This window comes from Condylostylus longicornis, unplaced genomic scaffold (assembly GCF_029603195.1).
Source record: "Condylostylus longicornis isolate FDR11 unplaced genomic scaffold, ASM2960319v2 ptg000044l, whole genome shotgun sequence".
NCBI lineage: Eukaryota > Metazoa > Arthropoda > Insecta > Diptera > Dolichopodidae > Condylostylus > Condylostylus longicornis.
Window position 1 is genome coordinate 1,224,928 of NW_026578013.1, and position 18,690 is coordinate 1,243,617.

Here is an 18,690-nt window from a genome sequence, read left to right on the forward strand (position 1 = left end):
TTTTCATACTTAATAAGTAGAAAGTTATGTGTAGTTCACAAACCATTCATAGTAATTTAAGTACATAGTTACTTTGCACGAAAATCTACCAATGTCATTAGTTTTAACTTTACTTTAAAAACACTCAATATTACGCGCGTTATTACAACAATTTTTTTTCTTGTTATCCTTAAAGCGTTTCACTTTTATAAAATAAACAATTTTCATTGTTTTGCACTTAATTTAATGAAAATCAAAAGTAGAAAAATATATTTAGCATTATGTATTTGCATAATATATGTAGTGGCACCCTTTTTAAACCTAGAGAAGCTCGAAAATTTTAATATTTAGGTAAGTAAATTCACGTACCTACATACCGACTAAATATAAATATGTGCAAAACATAGCAATACAAGTGTTATAACAATTCAACATAAACTACTATCATAGGAAAAAAAGTACTGCATAAGAAAACCGCAAGTTGAATACATTAAGAAATAAAATAAAAAATAAGAGTTCGAGTAAACAGGATAATAATTAAAAATATAACACTAATATATTATATTTAGATTGCATTATATAACTGTAAATATATGCGCATATATTAAACTTTTAAAGGCTATACGACCAATATTAAATGAAATTTGGGGTTGAAGAAAATTTTTATATGTATTATCAAAACGGTATCCGAAACTATTTAATTAATTATTATTACCTTTCTAATGCTTTATATCCACAAAGAACATTCTCCGTCATGTCATTCTGCTGCTGAACAGTCGCCACTACACTCAGATTTTTCCGATTCAAAAGCCTGTTGTTTGTCTGTAAGCAAAATTGATTTAAGGAACTGAAATAGTATTCTATAATTTTTAACAAGTTGCTATTGTTCGTCTTATGTAATAATCAGTAATAGTGCGTTTTTCTAGCTTTGATACCAAACTCCACCACATTGTTATTAATGCATACCTACAAATAGATATCTAAAATCAATGACGAATCATAAAAGTGCTTAATATACCGCGATAATAAATTTTAAGATTACATGTGCTATGACAACAGTACATACATAGTTTGTTTTCATGTTTCCGCAATAAATCCTCTGTTTCTGTAATTACAGTTTGATATTTTTTCTTGTTAAAGGGAACTCTTTGTACAAAAGGTTTTTCACAATACCGAAATGTATATTAAATTTTATCAGTTAAACTCTTTACTAATAAGGGTTAATGTTTATACACCTTTAATATCGTATAATATCAATCGGCTATATTTTCTGAAAATATTTTAAAGTGAAAGTACGATGTCGGATATATGGAAAAAAATTAAACAAATTAACTTACCCAAAGACGATTTTAGACGAAATAATACGACAAGCCGCAGACATGTCAGAGCTAGACACTTTTAAAAAATTTACCACATTTTGAAACAATTTTATAGGTGTTACGCATTTAGTATGCTTTTCTGGCATAATCTTCTTCTTCTATCTACATCTACATAATATGTACGAGTATATTCTATATGTAAATATGTATATTATGTATTAAAAATCAATGGATGTGTTACCCTTTGTTATTTATGCACCACCAACTTTATTGATCCGATTACCATAAAAATGTGGTAATTTGCTTAAAAAACTCTCGTGACTTTCATGCCAGTTGGTCCTGCATATTATACACATACATCTTGGTTATATGTATATTTATAATGTAAGCTTATCATTCAAAACGGTCATGCATATTGGTAATGCATATTGGTCATGCGTGTTGCTCATGCATGTTGGTCATGCATGTTGGTCATGCATGTTGGTTATGCAAGTGGTCATTCACGTTGGTCATGCAAGTTGGTCATGCATGTTGGTCATGCAAGTTGGTCATGCATGTTAATCTTGCATGTTGGTCATGAATGTTGGTCATGCATGTTAGTCATGCAAGTTAGTCATACCGTTTGGTTACACTAACTACTCAAGCATGTTGATCATGCAAGTTGGTTACGCCGTTTAGTCACACAAGTCGTTCATGCTTTTTGGTTATTAGATATACCGATTAGTTATGCAGCTTACACACGCCTTACATGCCATTTTCATATCCACGACATGCCATTTTTACCGACCGTATTGTGTCAACAATAGGTAGGTTATGTGATGGCAACAAATTTTGCATATCGAGTTTTCGGTGGGAATGCACTTCTCCATAGTAGGGAAGTGTAAGTAAACTATTTTTAGCAACCTGTCGATCCGTCGATCTGTCGGTCTGTCGGTCTGTCGGTCTATCGGTCTGTCGGTCTGTGTGTGCACGCGTATATCTCAAGTTCTGCTGAACCGATTTTGATGAAATTTTATATGTAAGTTTATTTCCACCATGGCACGGATCGATCAACTTTTGGTATATATCAGGCCTCGGGAACTGCACTTTTTAGCGGGCCTGTTTTACATTTTTGAACATTTCGAAGAAAGTATTCAACCGATTTACTTGAAATTTCATATAAAAGCTCTTCTCGACCGTCCGCAAAAATTTCTAACTTTTGGAAGAAATCAGGCCTCAGCAACTGGACGTTTACTACGGGCCAAATATACATTTTTACGTATATAAAGGGATATAATTGACCGATTTCATTGACATTTAATACTTGGATTACTCGTATTAAAACAATGAACATATAAATTTTTTGGAAAGATAAGGGCTCGAAAACTGATCTGCGGGCCGATTTTACGTTTTTCACCATATCTACGGAACGAATTGATGGAATTTCTTGAAATTTAATATTTGAGTTCTGGGTAACTGGCGAGCATTTCTGGGAATTCGGGTAGCACAAAGCAAAACTCTACTAAGAGCCAAATTTACATATTTCTAGGTATGTTAATTATAAGCTTACTAATGTCCTAAAAGCTGGAAAGAAGTATTTAACAGACATTTTTATAATATTCTGTAACCCTTTCACTTAACTAGACAATATACAATGCGGTCGGTTATGTGCTGACCACATCAGATTTTTTTTAAAGTGGAATGTACATTTGGAAAGTCATGCTCCTATTTTTCATAACTAACGCATCGGAAAATCTCAAAAAAACTCAATATTTTCTTACAAGGACATTTTTTTAAAATTTATTAACCTTAAGTTTGGTTGAGTGTGCATTTTAAAAATATGTGCGGCAAATAACAAATAAAAAATTAGCAAATAAAAAATTTAATAATCTTTTCAAGAGACTTGTAGTCTATTGAACATATTTTCCATAATTATTACTAAATAATTGCAAAAAAACAATAAAAGCAAACAGAGATTTTTTTTTTAAATTATTTGTGACTAAAACTAATTTAACAACAATTTCATCAGATCTTATTTGAGACGGAATTTTTTTGTTTAAAATTAAAAAAGTTTTAATGGAAAAATAAATTTTAAAAGAGATTTGTTATGTCGATTATCACTGATCTTTAATTTATGAATTTAAAAAAAAAAATAATTTTTTTCCATTTAATTTTTAATTGTATCACGCAAATTCTTTTAAAAACTTTAAATATTAAAAACAGTAACAACAGTAAATAAGATAATTATCAAGAAAACAAGGAAAAGCAAAATAAACAAAAAAAAGGAAACAAAATAATAAAAATGTCTTAACAACTATGAAAATTTTTTCCTTTAATAAAAGTAAATAAAAAACTTATTAAAAATTTTTTTTTTAATTGCAATAAAAAACAAGAAAAGCAGATTTAAATTATAAACAATTGGCTATATTATAGAGAAACCTTGGGGTTCCTGTCCACTTTAGGGTAAATAAACAACTATACAATATATCTGGCGAACGCTACACAAAATTATTGGAACCAAAGTGAAATCCAATTGGATTTTACTGAGTTCCTATAAATTTTACTTGAAAATTTTATTTTAAGTTTTGGTTCCCACTTATAACTCCTACTTTTTCGAATTTTACGAATTACTTCGTATACAAACAGGGTGTTTGAGCATTTTTTTTATTTCTATTGTCTTTGCTAGGCAGTATTTCAGTGTTTTTATTTCAAAGAATTTTTCAACAAAAGTTGGATTTGAAAAAATTTTCTCACCAATTTCAAATACAATAAAAAGAAAAGTGTTGTATATAGTGAAAGGAAGAGAAACTCTTAAAATTTTATTTTGTACGGTCTTCCTTTTGTATTTTTTACGATTTTGTCTCAATGTTACGGTAAGGATTACAGTGCTTAGCCTCAACACCTCATATTTGCAGTATTAATGAGTTAATAAAAATCTACAGTGAAATTTACGCATTTCAATCGTTCGAAATGTAAAAATAAATTTATAATAACCGTTAATTGTTATATATTTGCATAAAAGACGTATATAAAAAGAAGAAAATAGTTGAATATAAAATGTGGAAATTGTTGGATAAAAAAGAAATTACAACTTTGTTAAAACAGATAAGTTGATAATGAATCATAATTACTGCATTTAAAATGAAAATGTTTTTTAAAAAAGATAATTAAATTACTTTTAACCAACAAGAAATTTTGTTATACAAAATAAAGGAATATTAATGCACTCAATGAGTACACGGCAAAGAGCAACTAGTATGCATATTGTGCAATATTAGTCGATTTTAGTTTCAATGGAATGTCCGTTTCGTTAATCTCTAGCGATTTTCAAACATTAGAAAACATTTGCATAAAAAGAATGATTGGCGGTACTCTCTCTTATTTTACTTTAATATTCTTTCTGCCATATATTATTGAAAAAAGCGATCCAATAACCAGCAAACCCAATAATTTTATTTCACTAAATTTTAATTTGCATTATTCAAAATTCAACTATTCCACTCCATACCCACACATTAAATTACAAACTAATGTTGTTGTTTATTTTTAATCAATGCATTTAGGTCAAAAAGTTTTCTTTATTTTCATCATGTTATAAATGCGACATTATAAGAGTTTAAGCGCCTTCTAACAAAATATATCACTACTGTACACCATAAAATAAAAATATTACGTGACATTTAAGTTTGTTTTTTTTTCTTCCTCTTTCGCTTTATTATCCCGCACATTAAAATGATATTAACATAGTGTTCGCGACATCTTGTTCCGGTCGAAGTTTCAGTATATACAAGGAAATTTTAATTATATTGTATAGCGTATTTTTCATAGAATATACTAGTATGAATATTTAAGCTATACATAAGTATATTTTTATAGTGAGACTATTTTTTTATATTACTGCCTTAAATGGATATTTTTTTTTTACATTTTCTATAGATTTATTCTAAAGATTAAGAATGAGACATTATAGAATATAATTTACATAATAATATTTAAGAATTGAGAATTAAATAAGGATTTTCAGTATAATAAATAAAATTCCTTAAATATATTGATATACACTTAATAGCTTAAACTATAGGAAATTCTTTTAAATAAGCATAAAGAAATACTATTATTAAATTATGTATACCCGAAATGTATAACTGAGTAATTATCGTGGTTTAATTAACCGGTCATTTCCATAAGAAATGAGGATTTCGTTAATATTAATGACCTAATTTTGCAAGCATTAATTTCCAGGTATATTGCAAACATTAAGGCATAAGTGTAGATTATTATTATCGAAAAATATGAGACCAGTGCAATTATCATATCACTTCGTCGTATCACTTAAAAAAGTAGAGAGTTTTAGCTTCTTCTGAAAGACTTACCCGAGTTCCTAATTGTTAAAATAAATAGTTTAGCTCACCAACTTCCTGAAAATAATATTCAAAAAGTGAGATGCCAAGTTCATCTGGAAAAATTTGAGTTCTGGCGTCTTTTCAAATATTTTATCTTAGAATAGATGAGTTCATCTAATCAATTAAGCACAAAATAACCATTATTTGGAAATAATTTTTTTTTACAGCTCCTTATTACCTCTAGTATTTAAAAAAAATAAAAACACACTTTTAATATTTCACTATTAAGATAGTGAACAGAAATTTTAAATTTATTCATGCATTCCAAAAATATTCTTATCGTTAACAATTTGAGTCCTTTTCTATAAGTCTTTTATAATTATACCCCTAAAAATATGCAATTTTCATTATTTTTTCTTAATCACAAATTCTTTGAATCAATTTTTAAACACACACTTAATCCATTTTTAAGAACACTAGATGTTCACTATTGATTTCATTTTAAATTCTTTATATAGAATGATTGGTTCAAAAAGTCATTTTAACCCTATTGAGGTTACAGTGTTGTTGGATAATTGAATTCCGTCATGTTATTAAGTTCACATACAAATCAAATTACTTTTTTAATGATCACATATACTGCACTTATATATTAATTTCTTATATTTTCTACTAGTATGCAATATTATTAGGAAAAATTCTATTATTTCATTTCTTAATTCTTTAAAGCGTCAATATATGAAGTAATTCTAAAAATTTGACATCCTATATGTTAAATATGTATAAGCTTCTGATATATTGTAAAATACAAATTAAATCAATTGAGAATTTCAATGCATTTTTTCTTTGATTCGAATAGAGCAACTTAGAAATCTATATAGGCATACTTATATAAGCTAGATGAATAGATAATACAGCACCAAATATATTATGTAAGTATTAAAAAAGAATTTTCTTTTATTTTCTCTTATATACTCGTACAGTTCTAATTGGATTTTATTTTACCGTGTCACTTTAAATTGTATCGATTTACTATTATTATATAAGTGGAAAAAAGAAAGTAAGTACATTACAATGATGTAGCTTAGAACTTTAGACATAGTTTCAATGTAACCAATATTTTTAACGTATACAGAGATTTGTTAAAGTAAAGAACTAAATGAAAAGGAAGGCAAGTAGTATATAGGCATCAGGTCAATAATCAGATTAATTTAATATTATATGGGGAAGTCTTTGCCCTATAACAATTTAGTTGTTGAAAGTAAATCACATATCTATATATACGAATTAATAAAAATTAAAAGAACTACTCGTATGACTGCGGTGACGACTTTTCAATTCACATAATAAATTTATTTAAAAGCAATCGACTTTTCAATTATTTCTAGAACTATAAAATAAAGAATTTTCCGTTTTAAATCATTAATTTTCTCAATTATTTTTTAAAAAAGGAAAATTACTTTAAATTGGATTCCATTACTATTTTCAGTTCACTAATTTTACTTTTACTACATTTTACACGTTCTTAATATAAAAAAAAAATAGGATAAAAACTACATTTGTGGTAAAAAGTTGATTTATATTAATCAATTATTGATTGACTAATATAGTGATTTGAAAATTAAGAAAATTGTTCTGACCTGTGAGTTTTAAGAATGAACAGAAGTATTTTGTTCATTGTAATTACTAAATGAAAAATTAATGAAGTTTTTGGGATATTTGAAAGATTCACAATTCTCAGAATACCAACAATTTTCGTTAGAGAGTAGTTGAAAATGGTGGTTCATATTTTTTAACCCAGTTAAAGGCGGTAATATTTTTTTATATTTAAACTTAGAGGTTGATATTATTACTCCTGAGTAATAATTACTGTTGAATACCATTGTATTTCTGGTTTACACGCCAGTCAGATAATTATAAAATAAGCATATAAATCCAATATAATATTGGATGAATTAAAATCAATCACTGACGCATTTAATGTAATATAAAATAAATTAATTTAATGCAAAATTAATATGTAAAACCATAATTGTAGACCGCAGCATAACACATTAATAGTTTGTAATATTGTTATATAAAAGTAATGTTCAGTTTATGACAAAATTCATTCCACATCTTAACTGACTATGCTTAACAAAATTCGAAATTACGGTGATTTACGGTGAAAAATTATACAGTTAGTGAAAACCTATAATAACAATAATTTTACAAAAATATTATGTTAACCTCTCCTTTGTTCACTTTTTCGACGATCTATATGCAATTTGAATCTGAGCATGTGTTTAAATAGAAGTCAGACAATATTATACCCTTATATATGGAGCAAAAGTTACTACTTTCATTGTCTGCTACTTCAAATATTAGATGTTTAATTTAAAGTGTTACATGTACAGGTTGTTTCATATAAGATGACAAATAATTGTAGAAATGATTCTTTGGTCATTTTTTGGCAAAAACTTGTATTGCTGATTAAAGAGATAATAATGGTTTTCAAGCTACAGTCTGTTGAAAAAAAATGTACCAGATTTTTCTTGTACTTAAATAAATGATTATAACTTCGGGACCATGTGACATATAGTAACCTTGTTTTACAGGCAATTGATTCTTCTTCATTTTTGATTTAGCAATCAATTTTATCTGTGACATAGTTTTCCAGATAGGTATTGTCAAAATCAGAATTTTTGTTTTCTATTTAAAATTTTTTTTAAAAACTCGTAATTTCTCGCAACTTTGCTTATAACATTTTCTTCTATCTCTCGTCGTTTTTCCAGTAAAACGTGTTAAATGTAATTAAAACATGCGCAATAAGCAAAGTGCATATACATTTCAAAATCTGCGGTAAAGTAATGAACCTAATTTTTACCGGACATTAAAAATATTTTCCACATTATATACAAATCCATATAACAAATAATTTACTTAATTTATTTTTAAAAAAACACAAAAATGACTTATTTCCAGGGCTGTGATTTGCATAATTTTATGCATAAAATGTGCATAATATATAAAAATGGAATTCTTAAAAAAAATTCCATTTTTTCGCTTTTACATCTTTTCTATATTTTTTTTTTCTAATTATAATAAAAAGTAGACGAACTCTTTTTTTGAAACTGTTTTTGTTTTTTGTACTGCCCCTATTAAAATAAACACTTTTTTTTCATTATATTTCATTCACTTATATAAAAGTAGTTTTGAAATTTTAATGTCTTCATTACTGTCATGAATTTTTAGAACTTTTCCTTTTTCCTTTTTCTATATACACTAATTTCTAATTAATATTTATTTCAGTTTTTCTACTCATTATAATGCCTTTTAACTCGACACTATACTAATTATCTTCAATTGCATAAAATGCGTAATAAATGCACACTACATACGAGTCTATATACATAAAATGCTCTCTAATAATATTTCAACCGTATAAAGGCCTTATATACTCACTAACTCATGAATTTTATATATATACAGAAAAAAATAATCACTTGCTTTTAAAATTCTTCTCGTATAAAACATTTCAGAAATTCTTTAGTTTTCATAATTTAAAAGTATAAAATTGTTGTCTAACAGGTTAGAAAATGGTAAAGTACATACAGATATACAAAACGACTATATGAAATTTTCTTATAACAGATAACATTTATAAAAGAGACAAAAACTTGAAATATGTATAAAAGTCCTTTTCAGTTTTTGTTTTGAAGTGAAAAAGATGAAAAACTTAAGCAAAACACAACGAGAAATGAAAATTTTATCCTTCGACTGAAAAAGTTTCCTTTTTGTTTTTTTTTTTGTTCTCTTCTATTGTTTTAAATGCGTTTGTTTTTGTTCTACAGCAGAGTGTTATAAAAAGCCGTAACTTTTATTGTTTATTTTTGAAAAAGTTTTTTTGAACCAAATATACCAAAAAAAAAAGGGGAAAAAATTTAATTGGATTATGTTGAACATTTAAAAAGTGAAAAAAAAGAAGGACTCGAATTGAAAGTGTTATAAAGTTTATTTTATTACAAAACTCGGACTTATTCTTTTTGTTTTGATTTTTCTTTTCCAATTTTTTTCAGTTATCTTTTAAGAAAATAAAAAATTTAATAAGAGATGAAAAATATTAATAGAAATTTCTATTGCTTTTCAAGGTGAATACATGCACTTACTTAGTTGATAATTTTTATTTATTATATTGGAAGTAGTAAAAAGGTGTACTCTACTTAATAGAGAATATAAAAATGGATTTTAGAGAATCTTAAATTTCAATTTTGTTATTTTAGGTAATTGATATAACAGTATATATTTAGAGTGTATTAGTTTTCATTTGAGCAATGCAAACATTTCATATAAGATTGTAATTGCCATTTTTGGCAAATTACCTGGCTTCCATTTTGTAAAAGAAAAACATTTTCGCTGCAATATTTCATGTTCTATATATTTTGTATTTTAAAAGCTTTCAATAATGTAGTGAGTTCTAAATTACAACAAGCTCCAAATGCAAACAGTTTTGAATGTGCAAAAAAAAAAATCAGAGAGCGCCTCGAAAATTTTCTTGATGCTTTTTGTAAATTTTGGTTTAAGCGGTGCTTCCACTGAATGTAAATTTTATTAAAAACTTTTTGTTTATTAAATATTTAAACCAAATTTAAACATTATTTTGGCAATCTATAGTAGAAAAGCTTAAAAGCTCAAGTGTAAAGGCGATTTAAAAACAGTTTTATTTCTCAATATATGGAAATCATCCATTGTTATACGTTGAATAAAACATGGTTTTTTTTACCAAAAAAAAAAGTACCGCAATTCCAGTTGAAATACTGAAATAATTTTTCTTATTTTTGTAGATGGTAGATTGTACAGATGGAGTAAAAGTACACCGTCACTAGCTTATAAGAATTTATTTTGTCCCGGTTAATTGCGATGCACAGCATTAAGATATCTTCTCGAGACCTCTCCTCTTCTACTCTATTAAATTCGAGTGAATATTTAGTGTCGGCAGACGGGATCTCGGTTTTCCTGAGTGCGTAGTTCCCAACTGTTTCCCTAATTCTCTTGTGAGTGAGGACCCCTATAATCCCCCAAAAAAGTAACAATATAGATTTCAATTTTTACGGCAGTAATTAATTTTTATTATTACAATGTTTTGGGATTAAAATTTTCTACAAAATTGTTTATTATTGGAACTACAGTTTTCGATTGCGAAAAATATTATTTCATTTAACAAAAATTGTGTAAATTGCTTAGGAAATTAAAAAATTCAATAAATAAGCATTTTTGTCATAAAATAAATCAAGTACCTTGCCTCCAATTCTTGAGGAACGCTGACACCCGTAATTCATCTCTCTTTTGTCTTGTACATACTTAAGTACCAACTTTAATTATTTACTGCAATATTGCTTGATAATTTTTAAATATTTAAGAAAAATTTAAAAAAAAACCTCTTTATTTTTGACATTTCGTAAAATATCAGGTATTTTTAACATGAATTTCTTATTCACTTATAATTTTTTGGAATATTTTTTTTTCCACTTTTCCATACATAAAAAAAAATCATTTACATTTTTATGTTATCATCAGGAAATGACAAACTTTTTAAGTATTTTACCACAAAAATTATTTTTCCTTTAATTTACATCTAAAAATATTTAGATGAAAACCAATAAAAAAAAAATTCTTATGACCTTATGTTTATCTTATTATTATTGCCATCATCATAATATCTAATTTGTCCTTTCTTAAATGACCCCATTTTATTACCAAAATAGAAGAAAATATAGAAAAAGTAATGAAAATTTAACAGACCATAAAAATGAGAATCCAACAATATAATGATGGTCTGTGTAATCGTGCTACTTAGAATCTTGAATATTGAAAGAAATTCCAAGACGTACAGTCTTTGTAGAGAAGACACCCTTATGATTTGGTTTTTTTTTAATTCGTGTGCAAAATAAAAAAAAATCTAGTTATATAATACAATAATGGTCTTAAGAAACTCTGTATTACTTGTATATTCGCCCATATACTTATCATTAACAGAGACTACAAAATTTGTCACTCAATATTTTTATGAATATGTTATAAAAAAAATAGAATATATATACGAGTATATTGTATGTTTTCATAGATATTTTTTGTTAGAATATACTTAACATTTGGGAGGTGAAACATTTTCAATGAAAAGGTCACGAGAACAGAACATTTGTGAGTTATTACATAATATACAAAATAATATTGTAAACATAAGTCTATAGAGAGTACCAATGCATGTTGTTCTGTTCTATGGTTTCAATGTGCGAACTTCTAATTTTATTAAATTTTAAATAAATAAAATAAATTATTTAAATAGATTATGAAAATTTTCTTAATGAAGCTTTTCTTTTAATATTTATTGACCTAAAAAATTAATAACGTAAAATAAAATCAATTTGCATAAGGGCAGGTGATACTAAAATTGTGTTAATTGAAATTAATCCAAAAAGAAGTCGCTTTAAAACAAAAAAAATCTATTAAGGCTGTGATTTGATTGATCAATCAAACCTTGATTGATTACAAGTTTCTCAACAAATACGAAGAAGTTTTCTTTTCAAATTAGACAAATTAATATAGAGATTCTAATTAATTTTCAATGCACTATGGTACATTTACAGTTAAAATAAAGTTGGGTCAAACCATTGGTTTGTATTGTAGCACTTTTCCCTTCAACAAGTGAATATTCTGCTTTTAAATACAGTCTTTTACTATTAAAATTATTTTCATTCATATACGAAAGTATTTCTAGGATTGCATATATTTAGGATGAACGATTTATGCAATCTTTGAAATAAAGCTAAAATTAATATAAAGAGGGGTTAACATAATGCTCGATTTTAAGGATTAATTGAGTGAGTTAAAAAAATAATTATAATTTTGTAATGTCATGAAATTTACCGTTAGCTTTTTGCGTTTATAGAAATTTGAAAAAGCGTGCGATTTCGGAAATATAAGGTGTCAAAAATTTAAATTTTACAAATTTCAAGGGGCGATAACTTGAGAGGGGGTGGAGATGGAAAAAAATTTTCTTCTAACGAAATGAACTCTTTGTTAATGTCTAAAAGCCCCTAAATTTCAAGCTTCTACAGGCTGGGGTCTAGAAGAAAAACGAAATCAAAAATTTGGAAAAAAGGACTTTAGATAACGGTAAATTTGAACGGCCATTTTGTTTTTCTAAAGTTTAGCTATAGTATACCGCGTTAGGGGAAGCAAGTCGCTGCCTTTCTGCGTTTGCAAAATTTCAAAAATGTTTATGGTTTCATTGCAACAAATAGTTAAAATAGGAAATTTTTAGGGTTTTGGGGGGGTATAACTTCTAGAGGGGTGGAGATAGCTAAAAATTTTGTTCTACGGAAATAAGTTTCTAGTAAAGATCTATGTACACACAATTTCAGCTTTCTATATTCAAGTGTGTAGAAGTTTTGTAAACAGACAAAATTTTTGATTTTTTCAAAAATTTTTTGAGAGGTAAGAAAGTGAAAAATTGATGGTTACAATGTTATTCAAGCCGCACATTCAATTGGTGAAAAATTTTAACGCCAAACCATTACAAATACAACAATTGTGCAACTGATATAAAAATTTTCAATCTTTGTTAGTTGGGATATTACGTTGTAGAGTTATACTTCAGTTTAAGAATTCAATGTCTCGAAGTAACTCGTTCAAACATATAGTCGACCAAAAATTACAGTCATCCTTAAACAAATTTTTATGTATTGCTTCCAATAATCAGCTGTAATTTTGTCTTATCATAACTGTTTTTGTCTCATTTTCCTGTTAATTTAATAATATATTTGAAGTTTGATTGTTTTATTACAATTGACAATTGTTTACAATTACAACTGACTGTTGAAAATTTGCCTATGCATCAATAATTTTTGAGATGATTGTATCTACACATAAATTCATAAATATCTCTGAACCTGTACAATTTTTAAACATCTTCAATCTGTAATTTACTAAAACTTATTAATACTCTCATACTATATGTACTTAGTATACCTACACATTTTTGATTTGTTCTAAATTTCCAAAAGATACTAGATTAAGAAATGAATTTGTATGAGAAAATGAGGTCTTTTGTAAAATAAAAAAATTAAATTTCATTGACTACAATTTCATTAAAAATATAATTAAAATTTTTTTCTCAACAATAAAACTAAAATTCCTTTTTAAATAATTTTAATTCAAATATCCTTTAAATACTTCCTTATAATTTTGAATAAATGAAAAAAAAAATAGTATACCCATATAAAATTCATAAAAATTTAAATTGTAATTAATGATTTAGATCTTTACTATGGTTTATCAATATTATACAATCGATTTTTATACTTAATTTAATGAGTCCTTGCATATCCTTATAATGTAAAAGATGAGTAATAATTAATATATGTATACATAAATATGTTTGTGTCTATAGTATAGATATTTAAATATTTTTTTTTTATTTTCAGAAATTTTTATTTATTTTTCTTCAATCTCGATATTAAATAAAAATGTAGGTCATTCTGAATGAAAATATTATTATTGTTCTACTGTATATATAAAGTATATTATGTAGATGTTAATATGTCAAACAATTCATTAAATTTAAAATTAAAGATAAATTTATACGCCTATAAATTAAAATATAACTATTATATAATACAATTTAAGGTGTATATATGAGTTTGTGTGTGTAATCTATACAAAATTTAATAGGTATTACAACACCTAGATATGTATGTATGTATTTATGGTATGAAGATGCTTGCATAGATTGTCTGGAAAACAATTTATTTATTGTCAATCATTGAAATCAATTTGTAATAAAGTAGTGTAACATACATTTGAACATTATAAATTAAAATTAGTATTTCCATTTATAATACTCTTCTAAATTGAAGAGTAATTTTTAATTTCATTTTTTTGTGTTTGAGTTTTGCGATATAAAGAAACCGCATTTTAAATATTTCAAACACAAGTAGTACAATAGCCAACAATATTTAGTAATCATGTAGATTACAGTCTAAACCAAAGTGAAAAAGAACTTTGCCGGTAATTTCTTCATTCGCCGGCAATTCGGCCTAAAAAGCGGTAAGCACTCTACCAACTGGTTCGAATTCAGTTGGAGAAGAATAATTTTTTTATTTTTTCTGCCTTTACTCGTTCCTTTAATTATATCATCCATCTGTTCTGCAGTTGTATAAAGAAATTTCCGTTGTAGTTATTCTTATAAGAATTAATACGAGTAATAAATTATAAAAAACAAAATGAACGTCTACACGTTGTATTATAGTAATTAGTAATATTATTGGTATAATAGGCACAATATTTATTTATATGTTCTTGTGATTGTGTGTTTCAAATAGAAGATTTCATATTACATTTCATGTAAACAAAAGCATATTATACTTCTTCAGGCCTTCGTATTTAGTTGTATGTATATAGCATTATTTATTTTAACACAAAATTACGTGAAATTTAATAAAGTTGTCAGAGTTGATGGTAGATCGAAATGGTGCACGCAAAACCATATTAAACTCTATATAAACACAAATTTCATATAAAAAAATTTGGTGTTCAGGATCAAGGCTTTGTGTAATTAATTGTTTTTTTTTTAAATTATTTTTCGATAATCTCGGAAGGTGTGATCATCTTGTCAAATCATCAGAATTAAAAATATAATTGGCATTCTCCAAAGAAGCAAAATATTAATTTGTTTTTTTCAAATTAGTTTGTTTTATTTCCAAAAATATGCGAGGCCTACCTTCCACTTCCAATTACAAGCATAAGATTTACACATTTTGCACAATATTATAATTAAATATCCTAGAGTAGAATGACGAATTATTTATTTATGTATAGATAATATTATTACCTTCTTTCCTATACATATATATATGTTGTATATTTATTTAAAAAAGAAAAAAACTTTTATTTCAATAATGGATGCCGCATTGTCTTCCTTTTTTATTAAAATGATATAAAATGTAAATTCCGATATCCATTATGACTGCTTTTGGTTATACTATGAATATGAGTTAAAAAAAGAAAAAGGAATAGTGATAGCAACCACAATAATAAAAGAAAAACAAAGTGAAAAAAAAATTTTTCTATTGTCATGCAAAAATTAAAATGGAAAAAAATTAATTTCTTAAGAGGATAAAAATATGAAAAACTTTTCTACTGGTATTGTTCTACTATTATTATTATTATTATTATTATTTTGTTGTTTTTTTTTTGGTTTTATTCAACTTGTATTTTATTCTTTGTTGCTTTTGCAATAACATTCTCTATTTTTTTTTCTCCTTCAATATTGTGTTTTCATATTGTGTTTTCTTTTCATTCAAATTAAATTGCATAAATATAGGCACACACGTATATGTGCTGATACAATAATTGTCAGGTTTTTTCTACATATTCATACAACATACACGTGTACATGTTCATATATGTACAATTTATTTGTTTTTATTTTGATTTTTTTTTCCTTTTCTGCTTCATTACGATTTAATTGGATATGATTGATATTCCTAGTGACTGTAGTATCACTTTTAATATGCATATGTTTGTATGTGTGTGCATGCATAGATAAATGAAAATATTTTACACAAAAATTGTTTACATTCATAGATAATAAAGGCAAATAAACAAAATGTTGTAAACGTATAGTCCTTACAACACACACCAATATACAGAACAATAACATTTTGTGACGTTTTTACAAAATATGAAATATTTAAAGTTTTGTGTATAGCACTTGCATAATAGTGTATGTATACATATGTAAAATGATATTATACAACACGTACATTTACATTTTCCTTACAGAGATAGTTTCTTTAAGAGAGCCAGCGAATAAAAAAAATAATATACTCTTGATTTAAATTTAAATAATGGAGTTTATGAATAATTTAATGAGATTAATTTGAGCAATTTCTGGGTGAGTGATAAAAGGATATGAATTCCATGCATTAATTTTTAAAATAAATTCTAAATCTGGAATGGCCAAGCACGCTGATAGTCCGAGTTAATTTTCTAAAAATTTAAATTTTTATGTATTAAAAAATTAGCACATATCAAAAATTCTATACTAATTTTGTATTTTTGACAAGATTAATACAAACATTGTTCCATACAATGTTTCTATCAGACAATATGTTCAATCAAACTGTTATTGCAATTGCAATAAAAATTTCCAAATTCAAAATTGGTATAGAATCGATCAATAAATAGTAGTTACGCCGCTGTTTTTCTCAATTCACGCAGATTAGTCACAATGACTCTTAACTTGGATCAAAATGAGACATTGTGAAACTGATACAATAATAACTTTTTAGGATAAGAACATGATTTTCCACTGTGCGATCACCTGATTGATTAATATTCTAATATTCCAGTATAAATGCCATTAATATTATAAATGACACTTATATTGCACAATTTATTCAGCTATTAACAACAAAATAGTTGATTGAATTTTTGCAATTATGATGCTTTGTTAACCAATTCCCTTCTGATTACAAACTGAAAAATAACAGAATATAAGAAATTTTTTCCTATTTTTGTTTCTTTATACATAAGAGAACATAAAGCCTTCACGTTCCTACCCAATTCCTGAAATTTGTTTTTAGCCATTTGCTTAATTTAAAACTTTGTTTCCCGCCAAAAATTTTTATTATATAACCGGTATTCTCCAAGGTTCTTTAAGTCTTACTGCATTTGTCCTCTCTAAGGAGATTGCATTTTAGAGGTTGTCACGCCTCCGTGTTTGTTCTGAGAAACGTGTCAGATCCTATTGGTATCTGTATGTTTGTTCTTTTATTTAAGCTCACCATTGAATTCCATGAAAACTACGAAATATTAAGGAAAATTTAAATGTTAATTATCTCAAACAGTCAAACACAATATAAACTAAAATATTTTCTTAAAGAAGAGAATTTTTTTTTTTTGCAAAAGATGCTTTTGAAAAATAATCGCGACGCACTAATACTAAAATAATTTTGTAATTAAATTAAAATATATTTTTTTATTTAAATAAAAATTGGAAAAGTTCCATGAAAAACAAACCATCAACATTTTAATATTAATTAAATGATAAAAAGATTTATCGTCGAATGTCTAACTGTAAATCATTCTCTCACTGAACAATGCCACCATTTTTTTTTTAATTTTATTAATTTAAATATCACATTATTTTATTTAAATCAAATATTAATTATATTTTAGAGTGTAATAAAATGCACTCTTAAAATAATTTCGAATTTTTACGACCTACAAAACTATTGACAATAAAATATTTTTTAAAGTAAAGTAAATATCGCCCATCCGCCCATTGAACGCTTTGCATGAAACTAAAATGAATTGTTTGATTTTAATTGTTTGTTTTTTAACAACAATGTTAATAATTTTCATATAATTAACTGCAAAACAATAATAAAACAAATAATTGTTTTACATTATTTTTGCTTTCCGCCATGAAGCAATTTTCCTTGTAGGCAAATATTTTTACAAGAATTTAATTTAAAATCGTGTTGTAAAGCCCTAGATCTTTAAACTTGAAATAGTAAAATAATATAATTAATTAGAAAATCTAAAAGCAGTCTACTTAATTTTTGTTATTTAAAAAAGAAATTAAACTAATTTGATTTCCATATTTAAGGTTATTTTTCAATTTAAAAATGTGAGAAGAAAGCAAACAGTTGTAAAAGAAACTGCATCTAAAGTTAAAAAGGCTATGTCAAATGACTTAAACGAAAAACACTTTGTTCCTGACGTCACACCATTATGAAGTGCGGAAACACTATATACGAAGGTAGTATTCTTGTTGATAACATCTTTAAATATTCAACAGATTGTCAAAATAATATGATATGACTCTGATATTTGCATAATAGATTTTTCATTATAAACACTTACATACATACATAACTACATAGTTTTAAATTTTTTTATAAATATTTTATGGCACGTATCCAAATCATATATAAGAAGAACTCAAAATTATCTACTTTCCTGTTTTCTACTTCACCCTCTTCCATCTCATAAACACCATATTTTATCACAAATGTATCTAT

General features: G+C 26.1%; 1 protein-coding gene across 1 annotated transcript in view; it reads left to right on the top strand.

Moving 5' to 3' along the window:
- The first annotated feature begins 1,732 nt into the window (after positions 1 to 1,732).
- The window catches only part of LOC129610379 (uncharacterized), a 28,619-nt gene continuing 11,661 nt past the window's right edge, over positions 1,733 to 18,690 (top strand). Inside the window, exon 1 of the mRNA XM_055522945.1 lies at positions 1,733 to 1,893. Coding sequence (XP_055378920.1) covers positions 1,733 to 1,893 — 161 coding nt within the window. The remainder of the gene's footprint in view (positions 1,894 to 18,690) is intronic.